We start from the raw sequence: 26,831 nt of genomic DNA, 5'->3' as shown, positions 1-26,831 counted from the left end.
CTATCTAACATAGCATCCCTTTGTTTGAGCCAGGTGTTTGAGTAGGCTAAACTAGCTAGCTGCATTTTCTAGCTTCTTCTTCATTCCTTCATTGAATACATACATTTGTTCAAAACGATTCAGCTATTGTCTTCCTCTCTCTGAGCCAACTACTCACCACATTTTGTGCACTGCATTGCTAGCTAGCTGCATCATAATATTTCAGTACTAGATTCATTCTCTGATTCTTTGATTATGTGGACAACATGTCAGTTCATGCTGCAAGAGCTCTGATAGGTTGGAGGATGTCCTCCAGAAGTTGTCATAATTGCTGTGTAAGTCTATGGCAGCGGGTGAGAACAATGAGCCTCCTAGGGTTTGTGTTGAAGTCAATGTACCCAGAGGAGGACGGGGGCTAGCTGTATTCTGGCTACAGCATGGTGCTACCCTACAGAGTGCTATAGATGCTACTGTAGACCTTCATTTCAAAACAGTGTGTTTTCATCAATTATTTGGTGATGTGAATATATTTAGTATAGTTGGATCTAAAAAGGATAGTTTTTAAATGTTTCACTATTTTTTATGAAGGATGGTCCTCCCCTTCCTCCTCTGAGGAGCCTCCACTGGTATACACACATGTTCCATACATGCTCTGGAGAGATGGATTATATCCAATGTTACTACTGTTAACCCCAGGTTAAAGCACTACCGTTGTTGGATACCATCAAGATAAGACAACAGTAACCTTGGGACCTATCTTGGGATATATATCATACCATTGGAATTCATTTGTATTTGAATACAGTCGGAATACTTCTGAATAAAGCAACTGTTAAGCTTGTTTGTTCTAAAAAAGGTTTTGTATTCAACCTTTTTAGATAGAAAATTAAACATGGACTTTTGACATGTATAATGCCAAAAACTAATTTGCATGAATTTACATTTAGACAATATGACTTTTCTACTTCCGGGCTTTCATGTGCTCTAAAAGCTGTTTCCATCCATTGTTTGACCTTTTACTATTTTGTATTTTGGTTGAACTGTCAGATTGTTGCCATTCTGCTGGCTAAGCATTATCTCACACTCTAACGCTCACTCATAGCTAGCAGGCAATTGTAGTCCGATAAGTGGGTCATGAGTTAAGAACTGTTCCAAGTCAGTCCCCCTGCATTAGGCTGGGCTTCCAACCAAACACACACAAAGACTTGTCAGCTTTTTATCGTGGGGTGGTTGATTGGAATCAGCACACTGGCTTCAAGACAGCATGCATTTTTGCACTGGACATACATTGACTGTGCGGGGTGAAGTTGTATTTTTTTTCCCTTATCAATAAATCATACATGAAAATTAAATATGTGACAATGTGTAGACACACAACAGAAAAAGAAAACTTTCCAATTCACATTGGACCATAAACTTGTTTGTTGTTTTGCCATGCAAAGTGCTGACATAACCTGTCTCTGCTCTGATACTTCTTCTGATAATGCACTCAGAAATGCACTCACTGAACTTAACAGTAAGTCCCTTTGGATGAAACCGTTGGCTAAATAGCATATAGCTGATTTTCAGTACCAGTCAAAAGGGTTTTTCTTTATTTTTACTATTTTCTACATTGTAGAATAATAGCGAAGACATCAAAACTATTAAATAACACATATGGAATCACGTAGTAACCAAAAGTGTTAAACAAATCAAAATATATTTGAGATATACTATATTATATATATATTTAGATATATTTTAGCCACCCTTTACCTTGATGACAGCTTTGCATACTCTTGGCATTCTCTCAACCAGCTTCACCTGGAATACGTTTCCAACAGTCTTGAAAGAGTTCCCACATGCACTGAGCACTTGTTGACTGCTTTTCCTTCACTCTGCAGTCCAACTCATCCCAAACCATCTCAATTGGGTTGGGGTCGGGTGATTGTGGAGGCCAGGTTATCTGATGCAGCACTCCATCATTCTCCTTCTTGGTCAAATAGCTCTTACACAGCCTGAAAGTGTGTTGGGTCATTGTCCTGTTGGAAAGCAAATTATAGTACCACTAAGCTCAAACCAGATGGGATGGCGTATCTCTGCAGAATGTTGTGGTAGCCATGCTTGTTAAGTGTGCCTTAAATTGTAAATAAATCACAGACAGTGTCACCAGCAAAGCACCCCCGCACCATCACACCTCCTCCTCAATGCTTCACAGTGGGAACCACACATGCAGAGTTCATCTATTCACCTACTCTATGTCCCACAAAGACACGGAGGTTAGAATCAAAAATCTCAAATTTGGACTCATCAGACCAAAGGACAGACTCCACCAGTCTAATTCTCGTGTTTCTTGGCCCAAGGAAGTCTCTTCTTATTATTGGTGTCCTTTAGTAGTGGTTTCTTTGCAGCGATTCAACCATGCATTTTTTTATTTAATTTTTCCTTTATTTAACTAGGCAAGTCAGTTAAGAAAAATTCTTAGGGCCTCCAGAGTTGTGCAGTGGTCTAAGGCACTGCATCGCAGGGCTAGCTGTGCCACTAGAGATTCTTAGTTTGAGTCCAGACTGTTGCGACCGGGAGACCCATGGGACGTATGGTGTAAAAATTGCAAGATTATGTTATAATACTTTTATTGCATCAAATTGTTGTTTTATGAAACAGAATAGAGTATTCTTAACTATTGTGTGTGTGTTTTACTGAGGATGGGCCTATGTGAGATAACATTGACAGGAGATTTACGATATCTTTTGGGTGATAAAACCTAAAGAGCATTCTAGAGCATGAGTTAATGTTTCTGTTCTATACCGTACCAGGGAGAGATGGCTCCAGTTTGGAGTAGGAACACTGGTCTAGACAATAAAAACTGTTGACACAGCAGTTGCTGTCTGCTATGTATTATAGATATCTTTCATACAAATCTTAACCTTGTGACCATTCTATACATCTGTTGTTTGTCATATAGGTTGAAAATTGTGTATCTTGCCTATTTATTTTACCTTTATTTAACTTGGCAAGTCAGTTAAGAACAAATTCTTACTTTCAATGACTGCCTAGGAACAGTGGGTTAACTGCATGTTCAGGGGCAGAATGACAGATTTGTAACTTGTCAGCTAAGGGATCTGAACTTCCAACCTTCCGGTTACTAGTCCAACGCTCTAACCACTAGGCTACCCTGGCGCTATGAAAGAACTTTGTACTTTTGTCTCGGGGCTCTCAACGAATCGCCTGAGCGTGAATCGTCGACCAGCCATCATTAGCCATCATCATTATCGTAGAGCACTCAATCTATTCACTTTATATGTGTTCGTTGTATTGACCTGCTCCCTAATTAATAAGTGATGAAGGATTTAGTTTAAGTATAACTCTGAGTTGTGTGATAAGTTTTCTCTCCTCCTTTGATAGTAAAAAAATTAACCACTACAGGTGGCGCATAATTTGCCCAGCATCGTCTGGGTTAGGGGAGGGTTTGGCCGGCAGGGATGTCTTTGTCCCATTGCGCACTTTGTCCCATTGCGCACTCTTTTAGCGGGCACACTAAACACGCTCGCCAGGTGCACTGTGTTTCCTTCGACACATTGGTGCAGCTGGCTTCTGGGTTAAGTGGGCATTGTCCAATTGGTAGTTACAGTCTTGTCTCATCGCTGCAACTCCCATACGGACTCGGGAGAGGTGAAGGCCGAGAGTCGAAACTGTCACGGTTCATGAATCCACTGCCTCCCTCTCTCTCTCTCTCTCTCTCTCTCTCTCTCTCTCTCTCTCTCTCTCTCTCTCTCTCTCTCTCTCTCTCTCTCTCTCTCTCTCTCTCTCTCTCTCTCTCTCTCTCTCTCTCTCTCTCTCCCGTGTTTGTGTGGGCGTGGTTCCCAATCTCGGCCTGATTGTCTGCGCCAGCTGGAACCACTTATCTTCCCTTTATATGTTCTGTAACCAGTGTTTCTTGTTGTCAGATCGTTGTTACTTCCCTGAGGTTGTGTTGTTACTTCCCTGAGGTTGTGTCGTGTGTCCGTGCTCATCTCTCGCCGCCCTTGTGTGGATTATCTGCTGTGCTCCTTCCTACACATCCGGACACACTCCCCTGGATTTCTCAGCACGCTATCACCGGAAGATGAGCCCTAGTCCCTGGGTCGGATTCCGTCTGAGTACAGTCTGTCTGTCCTGTTGCTGCTGTAAATTGTATTCATTAAACCATCGTTGCTTGCATCTTGCATCCGCCTCTGTATTGTCACAGAAACATAACCCAGTCAAGCCGCACTGCTTCTTGACACAATGCCCACTTAACCCAGAAGCCAGCCGCACCAATGTGTCAGAGGGAACACCGTACACATGGCGACCGTGTCAGCTTCTAATATGTAATATATAACTAATATGAAACACTGTAAACACATTAGTTAATTATAAAAGAAAAAAAAATTGATAAGAATACCTGTCATTGAAATTACACTGAACAAAAATATAAACGCAAAAGTGTTTGGTCCCATGTTTCAGGAGCTGAAATTAAATCTCCTAGAAAAGTTATATGCACACAAAAATCTGACAGGTGTGGCATATCAAGAAGCTGATTAAACAGAATGTTCATTACACAGGTGAACCTTGTGCTGTGGACAATAAAAGAAACCTTTAAAATGTGTAGTTTTGTCACATAACACCATGCCACAGATGTCTCAAGTTTTGAGGGAGAGTGCAATTGGCATGCTGAGTGCAGGAATGTCCACCAGATCGGTTGCCAGAGAATGTAATGTTCATTTCTCATTTGGCAGTATATCCAACCAGCCTCATAACAGCAGACCACGTGTATGGCGTCGTGTGCGTGAGTGGTTTGCTGATGTCAAGGTTGTGTATAGAGTGCCCCATGGTGGCGGTGGGGTTATGGTATGGACAGGCATAAGCTATGGACAATGAACACAATTGCATTTTATTGATGATGATTTGAATGCACAGAGATACAGTAACGAGATCCTGAGGCCCATTGTTGTGCCATTCATCGACCGCCATCACCTCATGTTTCAGCATGTTAATGCACGGCCCCATGTCGCAAGGATCTGTACACAATTCCTAGAAGCTGAAAATGTCACAGTTCTTCGATGGCCTGCAATACTCACCAGAAATGTCACCCATTGAGCAAGTTTGGGACGCTCTGGATTGACATGTACGACAGCGTGTTCCAGTTCCCACCGATCTCCAGCCACTTCGCACAGCCATTGAAGAGGATTGGGAAAACATTCCACATGCCACAATCAACAGGAATATTTTTCACTGCTAATACATGTGTAATAAAGGCCTATTTATTTATTTTGTACTTGTCTTTTTTATTTTTTTTTATCAGGGCAACCCTACTTCCAGCAGCTATGCACGACATGGTTTCTGAATGTAAAATGAGAGTCCCGGTGATCTGCTATAGGAAGATACAACTGTTCTACCAGTAATATGGGTCAGGGGCCTCATTTATAAACTTCAGTTTAGACCATATGTAGGCCTACGCACAGTTTCTAGTGGTTAAAGTATTGCATTGAAAGAAGCCAAAAGTAGTAGACTTGTGCAAATGGGGAATATATGATGACACTCTTATTCGTAACAAAAAAAAACAGGTAGCTTACTATAATAACAAGATTCAATCATTTGCCGTTAGTCAGAGGCGCGAAAATTGGTTTATTTTATCTTTGCATTCTAAAATAATTTGGCATTGCGTAATATATCCCTCACCTTTTATTACTTTGATGATTTCCAACACTGGACAATGGAGGAGTGGAAAAATATTGACAGGAACATGACAGCGAGTTCAGTTCACTGAGTGGTTTGCGTAGTCCCCAGACCTCGACCCAATGGAGCATCTTTAGAAGGTTCCGCCAACTGTGTGATGCCATCGCATCAGCATGGACCAACATCCCTGTGGAACGTTTCCGACACCTTGTAGAATGCCGAGAATAATTTTCGTGCAGGGCAGCATTATTGGTTCGGGAAAAAGTAAATGCAAAACAGTATTGAATTCAAAAGATCTGTAGACAGGTGGTGGTTTTTCAGGCGGAGTTACAATGCTCGTTCACACGCACACAGTTTTAGGATAGGTCTGATTTATAACGGGAAAGATGTGTATGTATTGCGTACGTCAAGTTAATGTATCAATATTTTTGTGCGTGCGCAGTCTTTTCAGAAATGGCGCAGGCAGATATTTAGTGTAAAATGTATGCAGCGGTTATAGATGAGGTCCCAGATCTTTTGAACTGGTTGGGTTAGATGCAAGCCGTTTTCGCCGTAGTAATGGCGCAACCTTTACACTATGAATCTGCAGTCGGCAACAACGGTACAGCGAAGCCTTATTATCAAAACAATTATTACGTGGGAGATTTTTTTCAGAAATGTCCAGTACTCCCAAAATAAAACAAATGTTTGCATTGCAAAATATTAGCACTATAGAGCCCTGATTATGATACTGATGATCTATTTAATAATGACACTGAGTCCCATACTCCCAATTGGCACCCTATGGGCCCGTGTCAAAAGCAGTGCACTATACTGTAATAAGGTATTGGGTGACATTTGGGACACAATGTCTCTGGCTGTCTTTTGACCAATCAGATCAGCTCTGAAAAATAGCTGATGTGAAAATATCTGATGTGATTGATTAAAAGACTAGTGGAAACTATTTTAGAATTGGGCTGCCTGTGTAAACTCAGCCTTTGTGTCGCAGATCCTCCTCAATGATAACATCTCTCTTTTTTCTCCAGATCCTAGCCATCATCTCCATCCTGTTTATCGGGTTGTCCACCATCGCCCTGTCCCTCAACACCCTGCCTGAACTGCAGGACACAGACGAATTTGGACATGCCTCAGACAACCCCCAGCTGGCCCACGTAGAGGCCGTCTGCATCGCCTGGTTTACCATGGAGTACCTCCTTCGCTTCCTCTCATCGCCCACCAAATGGAAGTTCATCAAAGGTGAACACTTTCGTTCTTAATATGCATTCATGATGTGCTACTTTTAGTGTCTGTGTCCATTGTAATGTACAGTATTTATTGGTGTTGTATGTTTCAGCTGGTGCAAGTAAATGTCCCCTTATAAGGATGAATAAACTTCCGTCTTAACTTATCTGTAAGGTCCCTTGAACGTGATCGACCTGCTGGCCATCCTTCCTTACTACGTCACAATCTTCCTGACCGAGTCCAACAAGAGTGTTCTACAGTTCCAGAACGTCCGGAGGGTGGTTCAGATCTTCCGGATCATGCGTATCCTTAGGATTCTGAAGTTGGCGCGTCACTCCACAGGGCTGCAGTCTCTAGGTTTCACACTGAAGAGGAGTTACAATGAGCTGGGTCTACTCATCCTCTTCCTGGCCATGGGCATCATGATCTTCTCCAGCCTCGTCTTCTTCGCAGAGAAGGACGAGGATGACACAAAATTCAAAAGCATCCCGGCCTCCTTCTGGTGGGCTACCATTACTATGACAACGGTGGGTTATGGGGACATTTACCCTAAGACTCTGCTGGGTAAAATTGTGGGTGGTCTCTGTTGCATCGCAGGGGTGCTGGTGATAGCCTTGCCCATTCCCATCATCGTCAACAACTTCTCTGAGTTCTACAAGGAGCAAAAGCGCCAGGAGAAAGCTGTGAAGCGGCGGGAGGCACTGGAGAGGGCGAAACGCAATGGGAGCATCGTTTCCATGAACATGAAGGAGGCGTTCGCCCGCAGTGCCGAGCTGATGGATGTGGTGGTGGAGAAGAGCGAGAGGCCGCTGACGCAAGACAACCACCTGTCACCCAGCCACTGGAAGTGGACACCTAAGCGGGCCACCACCGCCTCCGAGACCAGCTCGGCCCACTCCTTCAACCCTGTGGAGTCGCAGACGGGTTCCCCCAGCAAGGCCAGGGCCTCCAGTCCTCAGGGGCTCAACCCACAGAAGCTGGAGGAGATGTATAACCAAATGGCCAAGACCCAGTCACAGCCCAACCTCAACGCCAAAGACAAGAGCTCCAGGGCTGGCAGGCAGAGGGATAGAGATGAGATAGAGCTGGGGACCATCCCTGGGGGTCCAGGGGACCCTATGCTAGGGGGTCGAGAGGGGGTGGGGGACATGAAGAGCCTGTCTAGTATTGACAGCTACATCAGCTGTGCTGCAGACTTCCAAGAGAATCCACGTGGTGTCTACGCCCATAGTCCAGCCTACGGCCTGGCCCTCCTGGCCCAGGAGACCAGCCGCTTCTCCCACATCAACCCAGTCACGGCCCTCTCTGGGCGGGTCAGCACCAACCCTAGCCTCCAGACCACCCTGGAGCATGAGCCCTTGCTGGATCCACTCTCTGCTGTGAAGTCTGCCGGTTCTGGCAACACTCGTAACTTTAACAACCCTTTAAAGGGTGGTGGCCTTTCCTACAAGGTGAACTACCGGAGCAGTGGAAGGGAGTCAGTGCCAGGACCAGGCCCAGGCCTTTCGCCCAGCAGCGGTGGTCCTCTCTCAGACAGTTCCGTACTGTCTGACCGCTCCCTGCTCAGCCCAGAGACGTCCATCTACACCACGGCCAGCAGCAGGACACCGACCAAGTCCCCTGACAGCTCCACCCTGACCACAGCCCTGACCTCCACACCGGCCGTTTTCACTTTCCACGACTCCTCCATCAGTAAGTACATTGACGCCGACACAGACGAAGATGAGCACCTGCGGGACATGTCGGAGGCCACCAGCCCCTCGGAGCGCCTGCTGGCCGGCTCCAGTCCCCCTAAACACAGCAAGAACATCAACAGCGGCTACAACCAGAGAGGCATCAACCACCTGGCACCAGGCACCACCCAGCGGATGCTGGGGCAGAACTGCCTATTCCCTGGCCTGGATGGGGGGACGCGGGGGAGTGGGGGCCACACGGAGAACCATGTGGTTCCAGAGCTGCCCCGCAGGTCCAAAGGGGACAGAGGAAGGTCTAGTACCATGGACAAGAGTCTCTGAGCTACAGATATAGGGCAGAGCAGAGAATAGCACGGCCAGCGTTAAGGGAGCTGGAGCAAGGAAGACGTATGTCAGGGACATCCAGAGAAACACAGACAAGGTACTGTGTGGAAGGCAGAGAAAGTGATAGAGAAAGAGAACGTAAGAGAGTGAAGGAAGGAAAGAGACACACTGTGCAGAATCCCTTTACAAACTGACAGAAAGGGCCAGGAAGGGAGAGAGATTCAGGGCAGCGTTTGGGCTGTGGTGTGGTGTTCAATACTATGGGAAAAGACTTGCAGGACAGATAAAGAACACTCTCCCTCTCCCCTCCCCCCCCCTTCCTGTTAGCCACGGTACACAAGGTACCATAGAACTGGGCAGAAAACTCCCACAAACCCAACTGAGCAGGGGACCCACAGGGAGACGTGGGAGCAGGTCAAAGCAGAGCATGCTGGGAAGGGACATGGTCTGTTGGTTGGTTGAGGCTGTGGTGGTCCATTTCAGTGGCTATGGGGTAAGAGGCAGGATGAGGGGTGAGGTGGGAAACAGCAAGCCAGTCATCCCCTATATTCTCCCACAGGTCTATATATATCAGCTGACCACTGTCCCATTCCGCCCCAGCCCAGCTCACACTGTAGAAAACTACACTCTTAGAAAAAGGTTTTCCAAAAGGGTTCTTTGGCTGTCCCCATAAGAGAACCATTTTTGGCTTCAGATAAAAACCTTTTTTGTTCCAAGTAGAACTGTTTGGATTCCATGTAGAACCATCTATAACCAAAATGGTTATATTTTGAAACAGAAGGGTTCTACCTGGAACCAACCTTTTAGGTTCTAGATAGCACCTTTTTTCTAAGAGTGTAGGGAGGAGTTACGGTAGACGCCAATAAGCTACTTACTAGTGCCCCCCTAGACCCAAACCTGGCCTTAGTCATATGTGTGAGTGTGAGTGTGAGTGTGAGTGTGTGTGTGTGTGTGTGTGTGTGTGTGTGTGTGTGTGTGTGTGTGTGTGTGTGTGTGTGTGTGTGTGTGTGTGTGTGTGTGTGTGTGTGTGTGTGTGTGTGTGTGTGTGTGTGTGTGTGCACGCGTGTGTGTTTGAGTGAGTTGGCGTGTAAGTGTTTAAAAGATATCCACACTTTTAGATTGTCTCACCTGATTTATTTTTATATAAATAAAGTAGGTTACCTATAGAAATGTGTGATTTGCTAGTCTGTTGTGTCATGACCATAACTGTTTGAGTAATTCTGTATGACATATTTCTAGACAAGTTACAGTTGCTGGAGGTTTACAATCCAGACTCATCTTAGGGAAAACCACAGTCTGTCAAAAAGAGTCTTGTTCTTCTTGGTACCGTTTCTTTATCACATAGTAAGAGTAGAGGACCACATTTGATCTAACATTTCTGTCTGTGAATGTCTTGATTGTGTGTCGTTTTATTTTTATTGCATTGGGTTTGAGTCAGAGGGGAATGGTTGAAAGAAACCTAATCTTTTTGGTATTAAAGTCAGGAATCATAAATATCCCTGAAGATTTTTTTGCATCAAACACACATTTAGGAGAGCTCTCCTCCAAGACATGCATGTAGCAAACAGCCTGCCTCTTCTTCCCAGTCATACCACCAAGACACAAGGGGCTCTGCGTTATTGAAACTGAAAAGCAATGTTTCCGCGTTAGCAGAGAATGCATTCATGGTAAACGCTGCAAGTGTCAGCTCAATAGGAAATTACATTTACATTTCAAGTGCGCTTTCATTAACGCTTCAAGCAATACAGATTAAATAGAGCCCAGAGTTCAAAAGAGTCACTTCAGCTGATGTGATGAGATGTGTAAAAGAAAAATGACCTGTTTATTTTTATGGTACTTTATAAAGAATGTGGTGAACGGATTTATGAACCTATATTTCCAAATCCAAGCAAACATTTATGATATATGTTCAGATTTAAAGTGAAACATTGATAAAGCTGCCATAACATGCATCATCATCATCATTTTCCTTTCAACAACATAGAGCCAAAGACTGGTCCATTTTCAACTGGAGTTGGAATGAGCGAGAGAAAGAGAAAGATCCCCCATACAGTACTCCTTAGGTTGCAGTATAAGTCTGAACAGCATATTAATTCAAAAGAGGGAAGAGTGTTACTTCTCACTTATCCAGGAAACCTAGTTACAGGTTTTGATTGAATAGCATGTCTAGTCTTTTTGAGTGCATCTGCATTCATCCGCACACAGACATACAGACATATTGAAAGGACAGTCCATACACAGGTATACAATATCTACAAGATAGCTCCAGGCCTGCCCAGTTTCCATAGTAACAAGCTCCATCCTGGCAAGGCTGATACCAGAGCTGCATAGCTCTGCTAATTGGGGTGGGAATGTCTAATTGTATTGAAATGCATGCATTCTTTAGGTTTACACAGTTTGCACACTCAAACATACAGTAGTTGTTACACAGGAGTGCACGTAGACAAAGAAACATCCTGTAACCACCCATTCCCCCCTGCCTAGTTTTGAATAAATGCATGATAATGCATTCTGAAGAATAGACGTCACAGTGCATAGATATCACTGAAGATGCTTATAAATTTTAAAAAGACAGACCCACAACACTGTCCACATACATGTCCATGTGTTCGTCCTTGGCTCTCTTCCTCTTCCTGAGAAAAGTCCCGTGTGAAAAGGTGAGAACATCGCATCTCCAGAGACGCATTTTTCGCACCCATTCCTGTCTGAGCTGGATCCGAGCGAGGAGAGCTATGTGAAAAGAATAGTAATGACTGTAGAAAGGGCAGAACCTCTGAAACACTGTGTATGTGTGTGTGTTATTGTCACGTTTAAAGGGACTGATGCTCAGCCGAAGGCTTCCACTTTGTTAGACATTAGCTAGGTTTCTATCCAACTGGCGACAGATTTTCATACGAATATTCTAAAATCCACATAACAACAATATGCCCATTTTCCCACCAGAGAGAGATGTGTTTCCATCAAATTGACTTGTTGCGGATAAAGGCATGTGCGTGATGATTTAGGCCTATTGAACATACAAAAAATAATTTTGCCGTTATATTCCCATGTACCGAATAAACTAAATCTATGTTTAATGGCTTTCCATCGCATTTTCAAATCTACTGATGGCTTTGTCATACTAAATGTTGCGTTAAATAGCAAGTGTGTCCACTATGGTTTTGGCATATGCGCTCTAGTCAGTAAGCTACCTACCTGCATGATGAGTATATTATGGATAAGAGCGATATTATTTTTATTTGTCAAAGGCAGCCAAGCATCGATCATCATGTCAACAGAATGAGACCCTTGAAATGTATTGGAAAGAAGGAAGCTCACCACCGTGCACATTCACAACCCTGTGAAGTTCACCATGATTTATTTCATCCGTAGCCTAATAAACTGCATGCGTTCCCGAGTCATAACCGGAGGACCACACAACATATCGCATGACTACATTTACTTCGATCTTATGGTTATTATTAATATTTGAGGATAAAGTGTTCCCACCACCAATTATTGCATAATTCATTTTACCAACACAAAAAAGATCCCACCTTGTCTGGCATATTCTGTTTGTCAACATTTGTAAAGTTTACCGACACATTTTCTGTTTCCATCAGGCCTGTTATGACATTTTTTTAAATCCGACATGTACTTTAAATGTATCTGGAAACATGGTTAATGTTAACATCCCACCTTGTTGAACCAACGTGAAATAATAAGAACTGTAGAGTGGACATATGATGTCACTGTTTTGTGTTCATTCTTTTCACAACGCACTTCAAATCCATCTCGTTAAATTGGCTGTCATCTGTATGGCGTTGGCTTCTTGTGCACTGTCTAATACGGAGTTGTGTTGCTGTCCCATATGTTTCACATAACCATGCATCATGTTATGCTCTCACTGCAAGAATACATAGTGGGAGTCAGGGACAGTTTTGTCACGTAAAATATCTCTTTAAAAGAAAGATGACAATCAATTCTTCATGAATAGACATGATATACATTGTAGCATTGCTATGAGATGATCCTGTGGAGAGTATTCGGTTGGAAAGACTAACTGGAAAACACATCATGGACACTTACAGAAAGGAAATAGCCACTGATCGCTTTTACATATTTGTTTTGGTAGAATGATGCTGGACAATGTTCTGACAAGGTGAAATGTGTTTACTGCTATACTGTGACCACTGACCAATGTGTTTAAAAAAAGTTTATGTAAATTTGCTGCTAGTCTTTGTATTTTTTTTTGTTTCTTAAAAGGGCACTTTATGCATCAGTCTCTCTCCATCTCTGAGTGAGTCACCCAACATCGAAACGTCTTGTAGTGTACAAGAGCTTGAACTTTTACTGTAGTCCTGAACAAAAGGGTTCCTGATGTCAAAGGATTTGTAAGTGTTATGTTTTAATGAGAAAGCACAATCAAGTGACTCCTTTTATTTATCATATTTTGATAAGATATGAAAAACATACAATTTAGGAATTAGACAAATGCCATTGAAATTGATGTTGGGATTTCAGGGTTAGGGTCCATTTGAAATGCTTGGTAAATTGGAATTCAATTCAAGAATTGGATTTGGAAATTTAATAGATTTGAAAGAGATCCCAACGAGTCATTGTAACATACAGAAATTCCAGGGAACTGAAGGGGGGGTGAAAGATTTGACAGACTTTCAGACTATCCCCACCTCTTCTTCTACTGTTGTTTTTGTAGGTCTCCAGGCTACTGTTTGTTTTGTAATATTTTTACCTGTGGACTTTCTAATGCTGTAAGTTGTTGCTGTATAAATGTTCTGTTGTTCGATCGATGCATGTCGTAACTTTGGAGCCGTGACTGGGTGTGAAACATGCACAACGCCAGTTTAACTGTCCTGTAAAAAAAGTGTCTCAATGTCCCAAAATCTTTCTATTTCTTTTAAAAAGGCAACATTCCCCTTGGATGACTGAAAATTCAATAAAAGTCTAATTAATGAATGGGTTGAGTTTTGGTTATTGACATGTGTTACAGGCATTATTGAAGGCTTTCACTAATACAAAGACAAACTGCACTGACAGTTACATACACTTAGAAAATAATCTACAATAGTATTTTTTTAGAATAAATATTCTGGCCAACCAAAGAACAAAATGACCCGAATCAGCTGCATAAACACGATTAAATTGTTGCCAGAGGTTTCATATCAATTGTTATGTTAGACACTGGTATGATCAGGTCCATACGGATGCACACAGCCCTGTCGGTGTTGCCTTTTGATTATGCCTGATCCATGTGCTGTCCGGTCTGTCTGTATGGCCATGAAGAAGTTGTAGACTCAGGTCTGTAGACTAGACAGTAACCCAGGGTTATATGAAGAGGAAGCTGTGGACGGTGGGACAGGAGCAGGATTCTAGTCTCCTGACACGCCTCCACACGCCACGACACCTGGGGTTACCCACCGCCTGCCACTGCAGAGACTGCCTGCCACTGAAAGAGGGGGGAGGGACAAAGAAAGACTGCCGTTGACTTATCTAGTCTAGACTAAGACTGCCACCTAGTGGCTGAAATCTTACTCTTCAAACAAGAATAGCAACATTGGGTTAGAATGTAAACACGATTTAAACGGAATGTCCTAATATCTTTACCACATTTGTATAGCCTCAAGCTCTCTTCTCTCCCCTCCCCTCCTTTCCTCGTGGGCCCTGCATGTCTTACCTCTCCTCCTCGTCCTTATCTCCATCTCCAGAGCAGTGTGTCTGCCCGGCAGAGAGGGCTGGAGGCTGGCACTCCACACAAACTTGTTGGCCCTCTCTCAGGTACTGCATCCAGCGGGTGTGTGGCCCCACATTACGCTGGCACCCAGGGGTCAGGGAGGTCAGTTGGAACTGCACACAGTACCTGGATAAGTATACACATTACAGACACACAGTGGCAAGAAAATGTATGTGAACCCTTTGGAATTACCTGGATTTCTACATAAATTGCTCATCAAATTTGATCTGATCTTCATCTAAGTCACAACAATAGACAAAAACATGGTGTGTTTAAACTAATAACATACAAATTATTGTATTTTGCTTGTCTATATTGAATACATCATTTAAACATTCACAGTGTAGTTTGGAAAAAGTATGCGAACCCCAAGGCTAATGACTTCTCCAAAAGCTAATTGGAGTCAGGAGTCAGCTAACCTGGAGTCCAATCAATGAGACGAGATTGGAGATGTTGGTTAGAGCTGCCTTGCCCTATAAAAAAAATCAAAAAATTTGAGTTTGCTATTCAGAAGAAGCATTGCCTGATGTGAACCATGCCTCGAACTAAAGAGATCTCAGAAGACCTAAGATTAAGAATGGTTGACTTGCATAAAGCTGAAAAGGGTTACAAAAATATCTCTAAAAGCCTTGATGTTCATCAATCCACGGTAGGACAAATGGTCTATAAATGGAAAGTTCAGCACTGTTGCTACTCTCCCTAGGAGTGGCCGTCCTGCAAAGATGACTGCAAGAGCACAGCGCAGAATGCTCAATAAGGTTAAGAAGAATCATAGAGTGTCAGCTAAATACTTACAGAAATCTCTGGAACATGCTAACATCTCTGTTGATGAGTCTATGATACTTAAAACACTAAAAAAGAATGGTGTTCAGGCGAGGACACCACGGAAGAAGCCACTGCTGTCCAAAAGATACATTGCTGTCCAACTGAAGTTTGCAAAAGAGCACCTGGATGTTCCACAGCGCAAAATATTCTGTGGACAGGTGCAACTACAGTTGAGTTGTTTGGAAGGAACACACAACACCCTGTGTGGACAAAATAATTGCACTGCACACCAACATCGAAACCTCATCCCAACTGTAAAGTATGGTGGAGGGAGCATCATGGTTTGGGGCTGCTTTACAGCCTCAGGGCCTAGACAGCTTGCCATCATCGACGGAAATATGAATTCCCATGTTTATAAAGACATTTTGCTGAAGAATGTAAGGCTATCTGTCCGCCAATTGAAGCTCAACATAAGTCGGGTGATGCAACAGGACAACGACCCAAAACACAGAAGTAAATCAACAACAGAATGGCTTCAACAGAAGAAAATACGCCTTAAGGAGTGGCCCAGTCAGAGTCCTGACCTCAACCAGATTGAGATACTGTGGCATGACCTCAAGAGAGCAGTTCACACCAGATATCCCAAGAATATTGCTGAATTGAAACAGGTCTGATCAGCAGCTACAGAAAACGTTTGGTTGAGGTTATTGCTGCCAAAGGAGGATCAACCAGTTATTAAATCCAAGGGTTCAACATATTTTTTCCACCCTGCACTGTGAATGTTTACATAGTGTGTTCAATAAATACATGAAAACATATAATTGCTTGTGTTTTATTAGTTTAAGCAAATTGTGTGTCTATTGTTATGACCCAGATGAAGATCAGATCAAATTTTATGACCAATTTATGCAGAAATCTAGGTTTTTCCAAAGGGTTCACATACCTTTTCTTGCCACTGTACACCCTCGCACAAAGTACAGTGGAGGCTGCTGAGGGGAGGACAGCTCATAATACTGGCTGGGACGGAGCAAATGGAATGGCATCAAACCATGCGTTTGCTGTAGTTGATATCATTCCACCAATTCCACTCCAGTCATTACCATGAGCCTGTCCTCCCCAATTTAAGGTGCCACCAACCTCCTGTGCATTCATATACACACAGTGGTCAGAAAACACGACAGGAATACTATGTAAGGAGACAAACACATAGACCGGATATCTCACCCTTCGACATCACTGTTATCAGGGATGTCCCTCTTCTTCCTGGCGTTGCCATAGCCACCGGTAGTGATGAGAGCCGGGACTGCAAAGACAATATCCATAAGGACAAAACCATGACAAAAATACCCCCCCCCCCCCACACACACACACACACACACATTATATTATTTAACAAGGTAGGCCCATTGGGGTCAGAAGACCTATTCTGCAAGGGAGAGCTGGAAATGTATCCTTTGCTTGAAGACAGAGGGATATCCGACAGAGACGAGAGGCATTAAAGACATATGGGTTAAGGTGCTTACCAGAGCATTTAGATATATAGTCTAAGGCAATATACACTGAGTGTACAAAACATTAAGAACACCAGCTCTTTCCATGACTGACCAGGTGAAAGCTATGAGCCCTTACTGATGTTACCTGTTAAATCCACTTCAAATCATTGTAGATGAAGGGGAGGAGACAGGTTAAAGAAGGATTTTTAAGCCTTGAGATAATTGAGACATGGATGGTGTATGTGTGCCACTCAGAGGGTGAACGGGCAAGACAAAAGATTTCAGTGACTTTGAACAGAGTACGGTAATTGATGACCGGCGCACCTGTTTGTGTGTCAAGAACTGCAACGCTGCTGGGTTAAGCTCAACTGTTTCCCGTGTGTATTAAGAATGGTCCACCACCCAAAGGACATCCGGGAAACTTGACAACTGTGTGAAGCATCCCTGTGAAATGCTTGACACCTTGTAGTCCATGCCCGACGAATTGAGGCTATTCTATTATATCTGAGTGAATAGTAGAATACACAAGGTGTAGTTTTGAAATTTGGTTGTGCATCATCACTTTTGCTTTTGTTATGTCAGTCAATGAAAGTCACTCAATTATAGTCCCCCCAAAAAAATTTGATTGGTAAGTTAGTCTAGTCAGCGTGCCCAGGGGCCAGCTGCAGGTACCCTAGTGGTTAAGAGCATTGGGCCAGTAACCGAAAAGGTCACTGGTTTGAAACCCCGTGCTGCCTAGGTGAAAAATCTGACATGCCCTTGAGCAAGGTACTTAACCCTAATTGCTTCTGTAAGTCGCTCTGGCTATTAGCTTCTGCTAAATGACTGAAATGTAATGGCTCTGACCTCGAGGGGGCCCCCATTGATTTTGTTAGCCAATCTCACTCAAATATCATTTTAACATGGCATAAGTCGTGACAAAATGTGTAGGAGGGGGTGCAAATCAATTACAAGGAAGGTGTTCTAAATGTTTGGTACACTCAGTATATGGCTGTGGTGCTTACCTAGTGATTTGCTGCACTGTCGGTGGTGTTTCCTGTACTCTGCACAGCCGGCGTGCTCCTCCACGTGTGGACAGGGTTTCCCCCCATTTCGGGGCTCCTGCAGGACTTCCCTGCTCCTTATCCGAACTGTTGCCCTGCAGGGCTCACCACAGCCAGACCACGCAGTCCACTTACTCAGCACACAGGACACCGCTAGGAGGGATGGGGAGGACAGGCAAGGCCAACTCCAGGCATAAGCAACATACATTCTTTTTTTGGAACTCTCAACTTACTGTTGAGAGTTAGAATAGTAGAATACACAAGGTGTAGTTTGAAATTTGGTTGTGCATCATCACTTTTGCTTTTGTTATGCCAGTCAATGAAAGTCACTCAATTATCATCCCCCCCCCAAAAAAATATTAGATTGGTAAGTTAGTCTAGTCAGCGTGCCCAGAGGCCAGCTGCAGGTACCCTAGTGGTAAAGAGCATTGGGCCAGTAACCGAAAAGGTCACTGGTTTGAAACCCCGTGCTGCCTAGGTGAAAATTCTGACATGCCCTTGAGCAAGGTACTTAACCCTAATTGCGTCTGTAAGTTGCTCTGGCTATTAGCTTCTGCCAAATGACTGAAATGTAATGGCTCTGACCTCGAGGGGGCCCACATTGATTTTGTTACTCAATCTCACTCAGATATAATTTTAACATGGCATAAATCGTGACAAAATGTGTAGAATTTTCTACTAACTCTCACATAGGGACCCCAAAAGACTAGAGCGGGCCCTGAGGACAGGACAGCATGAGAACATGGCAGGGGTAAATGAAAGCAAGTACAAGCACGACTCTATGGTAGAGTGCCCTCCACTGTATGCATTTGCTACTGAAAAAGCATTTAGCATTTTTAGACAGCTAAATAAAAAGTAAATTGGTATACAACTACAAGCAAGGATATATATATATATATATATATATATATATATATATATATATATATATATATATATATATATATGGGGCGGCAAGGTAGCCTAGTGGTTAGAGCGTTGGACTAGCAAGTTCAAACCCCCGAGCTGACAAGGTACAGATTTGTCATTCTGCCCCTGAACAGGCAGTGTTCCTAGGCAGTCATTGAAAATAAGAATTTGTTCTTAACTGACTTGCCTAGTTAAAAAGGTTTGAAAAAATATAAAAAAAACACTATGAATTAATCATCACACTCTTAGGAGAATCTCAATGACTTTTGCACCAAACTGGGGCAAAACGACCATATCCAGTGTTGTCAAACACAGGTCTTATTGTGTTGTAGAAATTGACACACTTCGGGTAACATATTATACACTACATGACCAAAGGTATGTGGACACCTGCTCGTCGAACATCTCATCACAAAATCATGGGCATTAATATGGAGTTTGCCCCCCCCACCCTTTGCTGCAATAACAGCCTCCATTCTTCTGGGAAGGCTTTCCACCAGATGTTAGAACATTGCTGTGGGGACTTGCTTCCATTCAGCCACAAGCATTAGTGAGGTTGGGCTCTGATGTAGGGCGATTAGGCCTGTCTTGCAGTAGGCTTTCCAATTCATCCCAAACTGTAATTTTGGACCTCACCTTATGCACGGGTCACTGTCATAAAGAAACAGGAAAGGGCCTTCCCCCAGAGCCGGGAGGGCCTATACGCTCACTACGCAAGTTGCGTAGGGCCCCGCAAATTCCGCAAGGGCCCCGTCTCCCCCTCGTGTCAAAGCGGGTGTCAATGATTACACTCGATGAGAAGATGAAGCGAAACTATTCTTCTGGTCACGAAAAGAGAAGAAGAAAAACAACAACACGAGAGTGAATTGTGGGAACAGCGATCAGGTAAACGTGTGTTCTCTCCTCTCCAAGTTTGATGTCAGCAAATAACAGAAACGTTAAGTTGATGTGCTAGCTTGCAGTGCATCTCGCTCCAGTCTGTCTTGCTAACCTTGCTGGGCAGTGCATCTCTTGGTCTGTCTGTGTCTTGCTTGCCTGCCACTTCCGGGGCTGTGTCCTGTGACTTTGTGCCTGACAAAAGTGAGAGTGAAATACTAACTATATATTACGTTTGATAAACGCCAACGGGCAACTATAAACAGCAGCTCGAAAAAGATAACCGCGTCGAGCGTGAACTTGCGTTCATATGCGCGTGCAGGAAATGAAATTCGCGCCTTCCAGCATCAACCGCTGTGGGGACCAGTCCAGACAATATATGGGTGTGATGGCACTCCTCACAGGCACACATCATTTTAAAACAAGACGAATGATTATCTCGTCTCTCAGTCAAGGTTGTTACAACTCTGGACTAATGCAAGATGGAAAGATATGGATTGACATTGACTACAGATGTACAGTGGGGCAAAAAAGTATTTAGTCAGCCACCAATTGTGCAAGTTCTCCCACTTAAAAAGATGAGAGAGGAAAGTAATTTTCATCATAGGTACACTTCAACTATGACAGACAAAATGAGAAGAAAAAAAAATCCAGAAAATCACATTGTAGGATTTTTAATGAATTTATTTGCAAATTATGGCGGATAATAAGTATTTGGTCAATAACAAAAGTTTATCTCAATACTTTGTTATATACCCTTTGGTGGCAATGACAGAGGTCAAATGTTTTCTGTAAGTCTCCACAAGGTTTTCACACACTGTTTGCTGGTATTTTGGCCCATTCCTCCATGCAGATCTCCTATAGAGCAGTGATGTTTTGGGGCTGTTGCTGGGCAACACGTACTTTCAACTCCCTCCAAAGATTTTCTATGGGGTTGAGATCTGGAGACTGGCTAGTCCACTCCAGGACCTTGAAATGCTTCTTACGAAGCCACTCCTTCGTTGCCCGGGCGGTGTGTTTGGGATCATTGTCATGCTGAAAGACCCAGCCACGTTTCATCCTCAATGCCCTTGCTGATGGTAGGCTTTGTTACTTTGGTCCCAGCTCTCTGCAGGTCATTCAGTAGGTCTCCCCGTGTGGTTCTGGGATTTTTGCTCACCGTTCTTGTGATCATTTTGACCCTAAGGGGTGAGATCTTGCGTGGAGCACCAGATCGAGGGAGATTATCAGTGGTCTCGTATGTCTTCCATTTCCTAATAATTGCTCCCATAGTTGATTTTTTCAAACCAAGCTGCTTACCTATTGCAGATTCAGTCTTCCCAGCCTGGTGCAGGTCTACAATTCTGTTTCTGGTGTCCTTTGACAGCTCTTTGGTCTTGGCCATTGTAGAGTTTGGAGTGTGACTGTTTGAGGTTGTGGACAGGTGTCTTTTATACTGATAAGTTCAAACAGGGTGCCATTAATACAGGTAACGAGTGGAGGACAGAGGAGCCTCTCAAAGAATAAGTTACAGGTATGTGAGAGCCAGAAATCTTGCTTGTTTGTAGGTGACCAAATACTTATTTTCCACCATAATTTGCAAATAAATTCATTAAAAATCCTACAATGTGATTTTCTGGATTTCTTTCCTTCTCATTTTGTCTGTCATAGTTGAAGTGTACCTATGATGAAAATTACAGGCCTCTCATCTTTTTAAGTGGGAGAACTTGCACAATTGGTGGCTGACTAAATACTTTTTTGCCCCACTGTATATATTGAATTTGAAAATGTTGATTAGCTGGGCATAATCATATGGATGCACATCTCTCAGTAAATAATAACCATCAAGTATTCAGCCAAGCCATTGTATAAATAGTATTTTAGATTTGAAAATGTATAAACATTTATCTGGGGGAGCCAGTTTGCAGCTGATAAAATGTATAATAGTATTGTTATCTATAATTTACAGGTGCTATGCTTAAGTTTGTCAGTAGAGGAGATGCTGGATCATCAGCCAGTACAAGCACAGACTCAGTTGGTCCACATCCAGTCAGTGCTAACACAGACCCAGTACAGCTGGCTTCAGAAAATATAAACACAGACCCATTACTGGCAGCTTCAGCAAACACCAGCACAGACCCAGGTGAAGTACAGCCAGTACTAGCACAACCAGAGGTGTACAGCCAGCATCAGATACAAGCAGCTCAGACCCTAATAGAACAGTTTCAGCTCCACCAAATGACCCAGCAGATTGGCCCCCAGCAGATTGGCCCCCAGCAGATTGGCCCCCAGTCTTTAACAGACTTTATGAGGAACCGAGTTAGTGTGCAGAGGTCCATTCAAACCGGGAATGCATTTTTCAAACCCTAAAAACAAGTCTAGAGGAGGTTTCCATTCAGGCTTATTACAGAGACATCTGTCAAATGGGGGAAAAGATTACCAGGAGCTGGCTTTCATAACCAATCAAAAACCACAAAGTTTATTGTTGTAGCTGTAAGCTCTTTTCTACAAAAGACCACACAATAATAAAGGAAGGTGTGAATGACTGGTCAAATATCAACGCCATTCTGAAACCCCACGAGTGTAGTCCTGAACACACAAACAATGTCATTAAGTGGAGAAAACTTGATCTGCACCTAAGTCGCAAATGTTACATGTTTAATAAGTATCACCCAGAAACCTAGCATTCAGAGATTCATCAGACAAACTCTTCCAACCAGATAATGGAAACTTCCTAAAAGAGGTTGAATTACTGGCAAAAATTGACCCTGTAAGGGAAAATCATCTCAGCAAAATTAAAGATGGAGAGACACATGCTCATTACCTTGAGAAGCGCACACAGAATGAGCTGATACAGATTGGGTAAGAGACTCAAAGTATTTCTCCTTTATCTTGGACTGTACACCTGACAGTCACCAGGAGCAAATGTCCATTATTCTGAGAAGCGTGGCTTTTAAAGGGAAAGTCAGAGATCAAGGAGCACTTCTTCGGCTTGATGTTGAGTTTGCTGAATTTTACAACAGGCTTGAATCTGTCCACTATCATCTTAGATAAGCCACACGAGCTGAAGATCCCATTTGAAGATTGCAGAGGGCAGAGGGCAAGCTTATGATAATGGGGCCAACATGAAGGGCAAGGAGTACAAACCAGACTGCTCCAAGATAAATCCCAGAGCCGTGTTCGTCCCACGTGGAGCACATACACTAAACCTTGTCATTACAGATGCTGCCAAATCTTTAAAAGATGCAGTTGTTTTTGTGTTGGGCGTGTGTAAAATCTCTTCACCTTTTCAGCTGGCACACAAAGATGGAGTGTTTTGAAGAAACACGTAACTGTGAAGTCATGGAGTGACACAAGATGGGAGAGTTGGCTCCAAAGTGTTCATGCAATCCTTGTTTCTGGCGTCGGAGGTTCGGGAGGAATTACTGGAAGCCAGGCAGTGGAGGCACAAGCATTTGCAGAGGAAGTTGGGTCCTACCGCTTCTTGATTTGCTGTGTCGTATGGTGTGAGATACTGACAATGACAAACAAGGTGAACAAGCTCCTCCAATCTGCCTCAATGCAGTTGGATATCGTAGTCAATTTAATCTCAAATGCAAAGGCCTCCCTCACTACATACTGGCAAACTGTATTCTGAGGCCCAGACAACAGCCAAACACATTTGTAAAGAAATAAATGTGGAGGCTGTTCTGATAGAGAAGAGCCTGAGAAACAGAAAGAGGAATTTCAGCTATGAGGCTTCTGACGAACCAGTGACTGAGGCACTGAAAAACCTTGAAGTCAACTACTTCAACATTGTGGTCGACTGCTGTGACATCCATGGATGAGAGATTTGAAACACTCAACCAGGTGAAAACCAAATATGGAGTGCTGCTGACCTACAGCACTGCCTCTCAGATGTCCAGTGAATCTTTAAAGGCTCACTGCATGGAAGTTGAAAACACTCTAACCTTCAGAGATGACTGTGACCTCAGTGGAATGGATCTGGCACACGAGATTCAGAATTGACGTATGAGTGGTCTGGCCATCATGAGCATAAATCATGACGTGGGGAAACACATGTTCTATGATGACATCATTGATGATTTTGCCTCAAAGTGCAGAAGTGGAATATTTTGATGGTAAGATTTGAATTCAAACATTCAAATGTTTACACACTTAGTAACATTTAAGATTGTATGGCAGAAGTGCATTTGTGTAAATGACTGCTTAACTATGTGACATACTTTCTCAACTTCTTCCAGACAGTCCAGATAGACTGGTGCTGAAAAAGCCCAGGCTGTAGAGGGAACCAAAGTTAATCACACAGCTGTATAGGTTTTATTTGACTATTTTGAGACATATAGCTGCAGCCATAGCCTACAGGGTTATGTTTACATTGTATAGACAAAGCTAATTGTATAATATTTTGAGGACTGGACTAATGACCCGGCAGCAGAGCCAAAGCTCAGTAATATATTTGATTATTTTCTACATTTGATATTTTCTAGAATTTCTTATGTTATAATTCACTTATCTTAAGATTCTATAGAAAATCTTATATTCAATAAATATTTTTTTGTTTATACCTCGTTCGGTAAAGGTCTACTTATTCTTAGACCGACAGATGGAGCCAACTGTTTTAAAGGAGGGAGGATTGTAGTAGGAGCACTGGGGTGTCAGGTGTGACTGTGAGGCAATGGTTTACATGGCTCAAGGGTCAGGTAAGAGGGAGGTCAGGACCAGCTCTGCCTTCCCCAAACTGTTGCCACAAAGTTGGAAGCACAGATTCATCTAGAATGTCATTGTATGCTGTAGGATTAATATTTCCCTTCACTGGAACTAAGGGCCCTAGACGGAACCAAGAAAAACAGCTCCAGACCATTATTACTCATTCACCAAACTTGACAGTTGGCACTATGCATTGGGGCAGGTAGTGTTCTCCTGGCGTCCGCCAAACCAAGATTCGTCTGTCAGACTGCCAGATGGTGGAGCATGATTCATTTGATGGGTGTCCACATACTTTTGTATAGTGTATGGGAAACTTACCTGGACAGGCGAATTCATAATCATGACAGCAGTCCAGAGTAGAGGTACAAGCCTGGTCGCAATAGCAGGTGCCATACGAACGGTCAGCTCTCCATCCCTTACTGACGCACGACCGGTCGTGCCCAGTGCAGCAAAAACCCGTGTCCTGACACCCTGCCTCGTTCGGGACGACCAGGAAAACTAGCAGCACGACACAGGAGTAGAGCCAGCGGCCGATAACAATATAACTGAACTGGTGCATGACTATTGGCCTAGACTAGTATTTCTGTGGGATTTAGCGCCGCGGCTAACACCTGTAAAATCGCAGAGCTGTGTTCACACGCCAAAGTTGATATCAGAGGATTTTCGATTTCGTTCGTTTTCGTACTCTGTATTTCGATTTTTAGAAAAGATAGGCTATCATTCAGAAATGTTTTGACACAGAGTTTGTTCATCAACTATCCCCATAATGGGATTCTAAATGCCATCGAGCAATATACTGTAATGGCTTTCGCTCTCTTAAAGGGACAGTTCGTTTCTCTGACCACAGCGCTCCCTACAAGGAAGCTCATTTGCCTCAAAACTAAATTAAATAAAACAGTACAGCTGTGAAGTAAGGCTTCTTGTTCATATTTTTCATAATTTGCATATATCCTCTTCTGCGGGGCTCTTAATTTAAAATACCATGGTTATTAAAATAGCAGGCTACTGTTTATAATACGGTGATTTTATAATTGCATGATATGTGGATGTGCGTTTAACAATGTTAATGAATGGTCACGGTAGGGATGTATGTGCATGCCTGTGAGAATCTTTACTTAAACCCATAAGGTTTTATTATGATAAGTAGCCTACAGTGACAGTATGTGGCCTCATGTCCATTTTCCCTGGATGAATTAGTGGGAGGCATGAGTAACTTGTTTGCTTTGCACTGCCCATTCTTTCTACCCCTGTTGGCTGAAGCTGCCAGCTTTCCTGGCCACTTGTAATAATAATAATAATAATAATAATAATATATGCCATTTAGCAGACGCTTTTATCCAAAGCGACTTACGTGCGACTTATGTGTGCATACATTCTACGTATGGGTGGTCCCGGGAATCAAACCCACTACCCTGGCGTTACAAGCGCCATGCTCTACCAACTGAGCTACAGAAGGACCATGTGCCTCAACATGTGAAAATAATGGATTGATCAAATTCCTAAGGCCAGGACCATTCATGAAGAACAATAACAACACTGTGGACAGTGCAGCAGCATGGGTCTTCCGCTCAAATACATATTTCCCAGCTACTCAGTGCTGAGTGTGTGCTTGAGGACGTGTGGGCGTGGCGGGGCAGTTTCCCAGGGATTGACCTGACTGCAGTGCCTCTCTCCACAGACACACATAAACACAGACACACACACACACACACACACACACACACACACACACACACACACACACACACACACACACACACACACACACACACACACACACACACACACACACACACACACACACACACACACACACACACACACACACACACACACAGAGAGAGCTAGAGTGCGGCCCCGTAGAGGGGCCCTGTCCTGATGTAGTCTGGGAACCTCTGCATTTACCGCTCTAATAAACACAGATCAGCTCTAACTGTCATAGACAATCCACAGAAACAATTCATAGTCCAATTAAATGCTTACTTCCGGGTTGGAGCGAGCGGTCGCATCCGCACTTCGGTCCGCAGGTAGTATAACCTTTTCATTACATTTCATTACATTTCATTATAGTACAACGGTTTGATTTGTCTAACCTTAGCAATTTCTTCTTAGCTAGCTACATAGCCGTCTTTGTATCAAAGATAATTGCGTAATTATCGTATTTCGTCGTCCTAACGTAGTCTACACTGCTATCTGCCCAGCAGCTAGCCAGCTAGCAAACGTCCACCATCTACCGAATAGCAGCACTGAAGAAACTATTACACTCAACTGAACGACTTGATTAGTGTAGTGTTAGCTAGCTACATAGTTGTCTTTGCTGTCTTCGTATTCAAGATAATTGTGTAGTTTAGAGTGTGTAGTCTTAGAGTGATTATCTTAATTTACCGAGGTTAGCTAGCCAGCTATTTGTCGTCCTTAACGTAGGAGACAC

At 43.3% G+C, this 26,831-nt stretch overlaps 2 protein-coding genes across 2 annotated transcripts in view; one reads left to right on the top strand and one right to left on the bottom strand.

Moving 5' to 3' along the window:
- Positions 1–10,390, top strand: part of kcnb1 (potassium voltage-gated channel, Shab-related subfamily, member 1) — an 83,889-nt gene extending 73,499 nt beyond the window's left edge. The window contains exons 3-4 of the mRNA XM_046310838.1: positions 6,681–6,891; positions 7,051–10,390. Coding sequence (XP_046166794.1) covers positions 6,681–6,891; positions 7,051–8,891 — 2,052 coding nt within the window. The 3' untranslated portion in view covers positions 8,892–10,390. The remainder of the gene's footprint in view (positions 1–6,680; positions 6,892–7,050) is intronic.
- Positions 10,391–12,235: 1,845 nt separating this feature from the next.
- si:dkey-7k24.5 (somatomedin-B and thrombospondin type-1 domain-containing protein) lies at positions 12,236–25,218 on the bottom strand. The gene is made up of 5 exons (XM_046310840.1): positions 24,719–25,218; positions 17,888–18,079; positions 16,615–16,693; positions 14,569–14,751; positions 12,236–14,340 (listed from the first exon to the last, which is right to left on the bottom strand). The coding sequence occupies exons 1-5, from the start codon at positions 24,957–24,959 to the stop codon at positions 14,220–14,222; spliced, it is 816 nt and encodes a 271-aa protein (XP_046166796.1). The 5' UTR covers positions 24,960–25,218; the 3' UTR covers positions 12,236–14,219.
- Between the last annotated feature and the right edge of the window lie 1,613 nt (positions 25,219–26,831).

Source organism: Oncorhynchus gorbuscha, linkage group LG18 (genome assembly GCF_021184085.1).
Source record: "Oncorhynchus gorbuscha isolate QuinsamMale2020 ecotype Even-year linkage group LG18, OgorEven_v1.0, whole genome shotgun sequence".
Lineage (NCBI taxonomy): Eukaryota > Metazoa > Chordata > Actinopteri > Salmoniformes > Salmonidae > Oncorhynchus > Oncorhynchus gorbuscha.
Note: the sequence above shows the minus strand (reverse complement) of the source record. Positions and strands in the feature narration are given on the sequence as shown.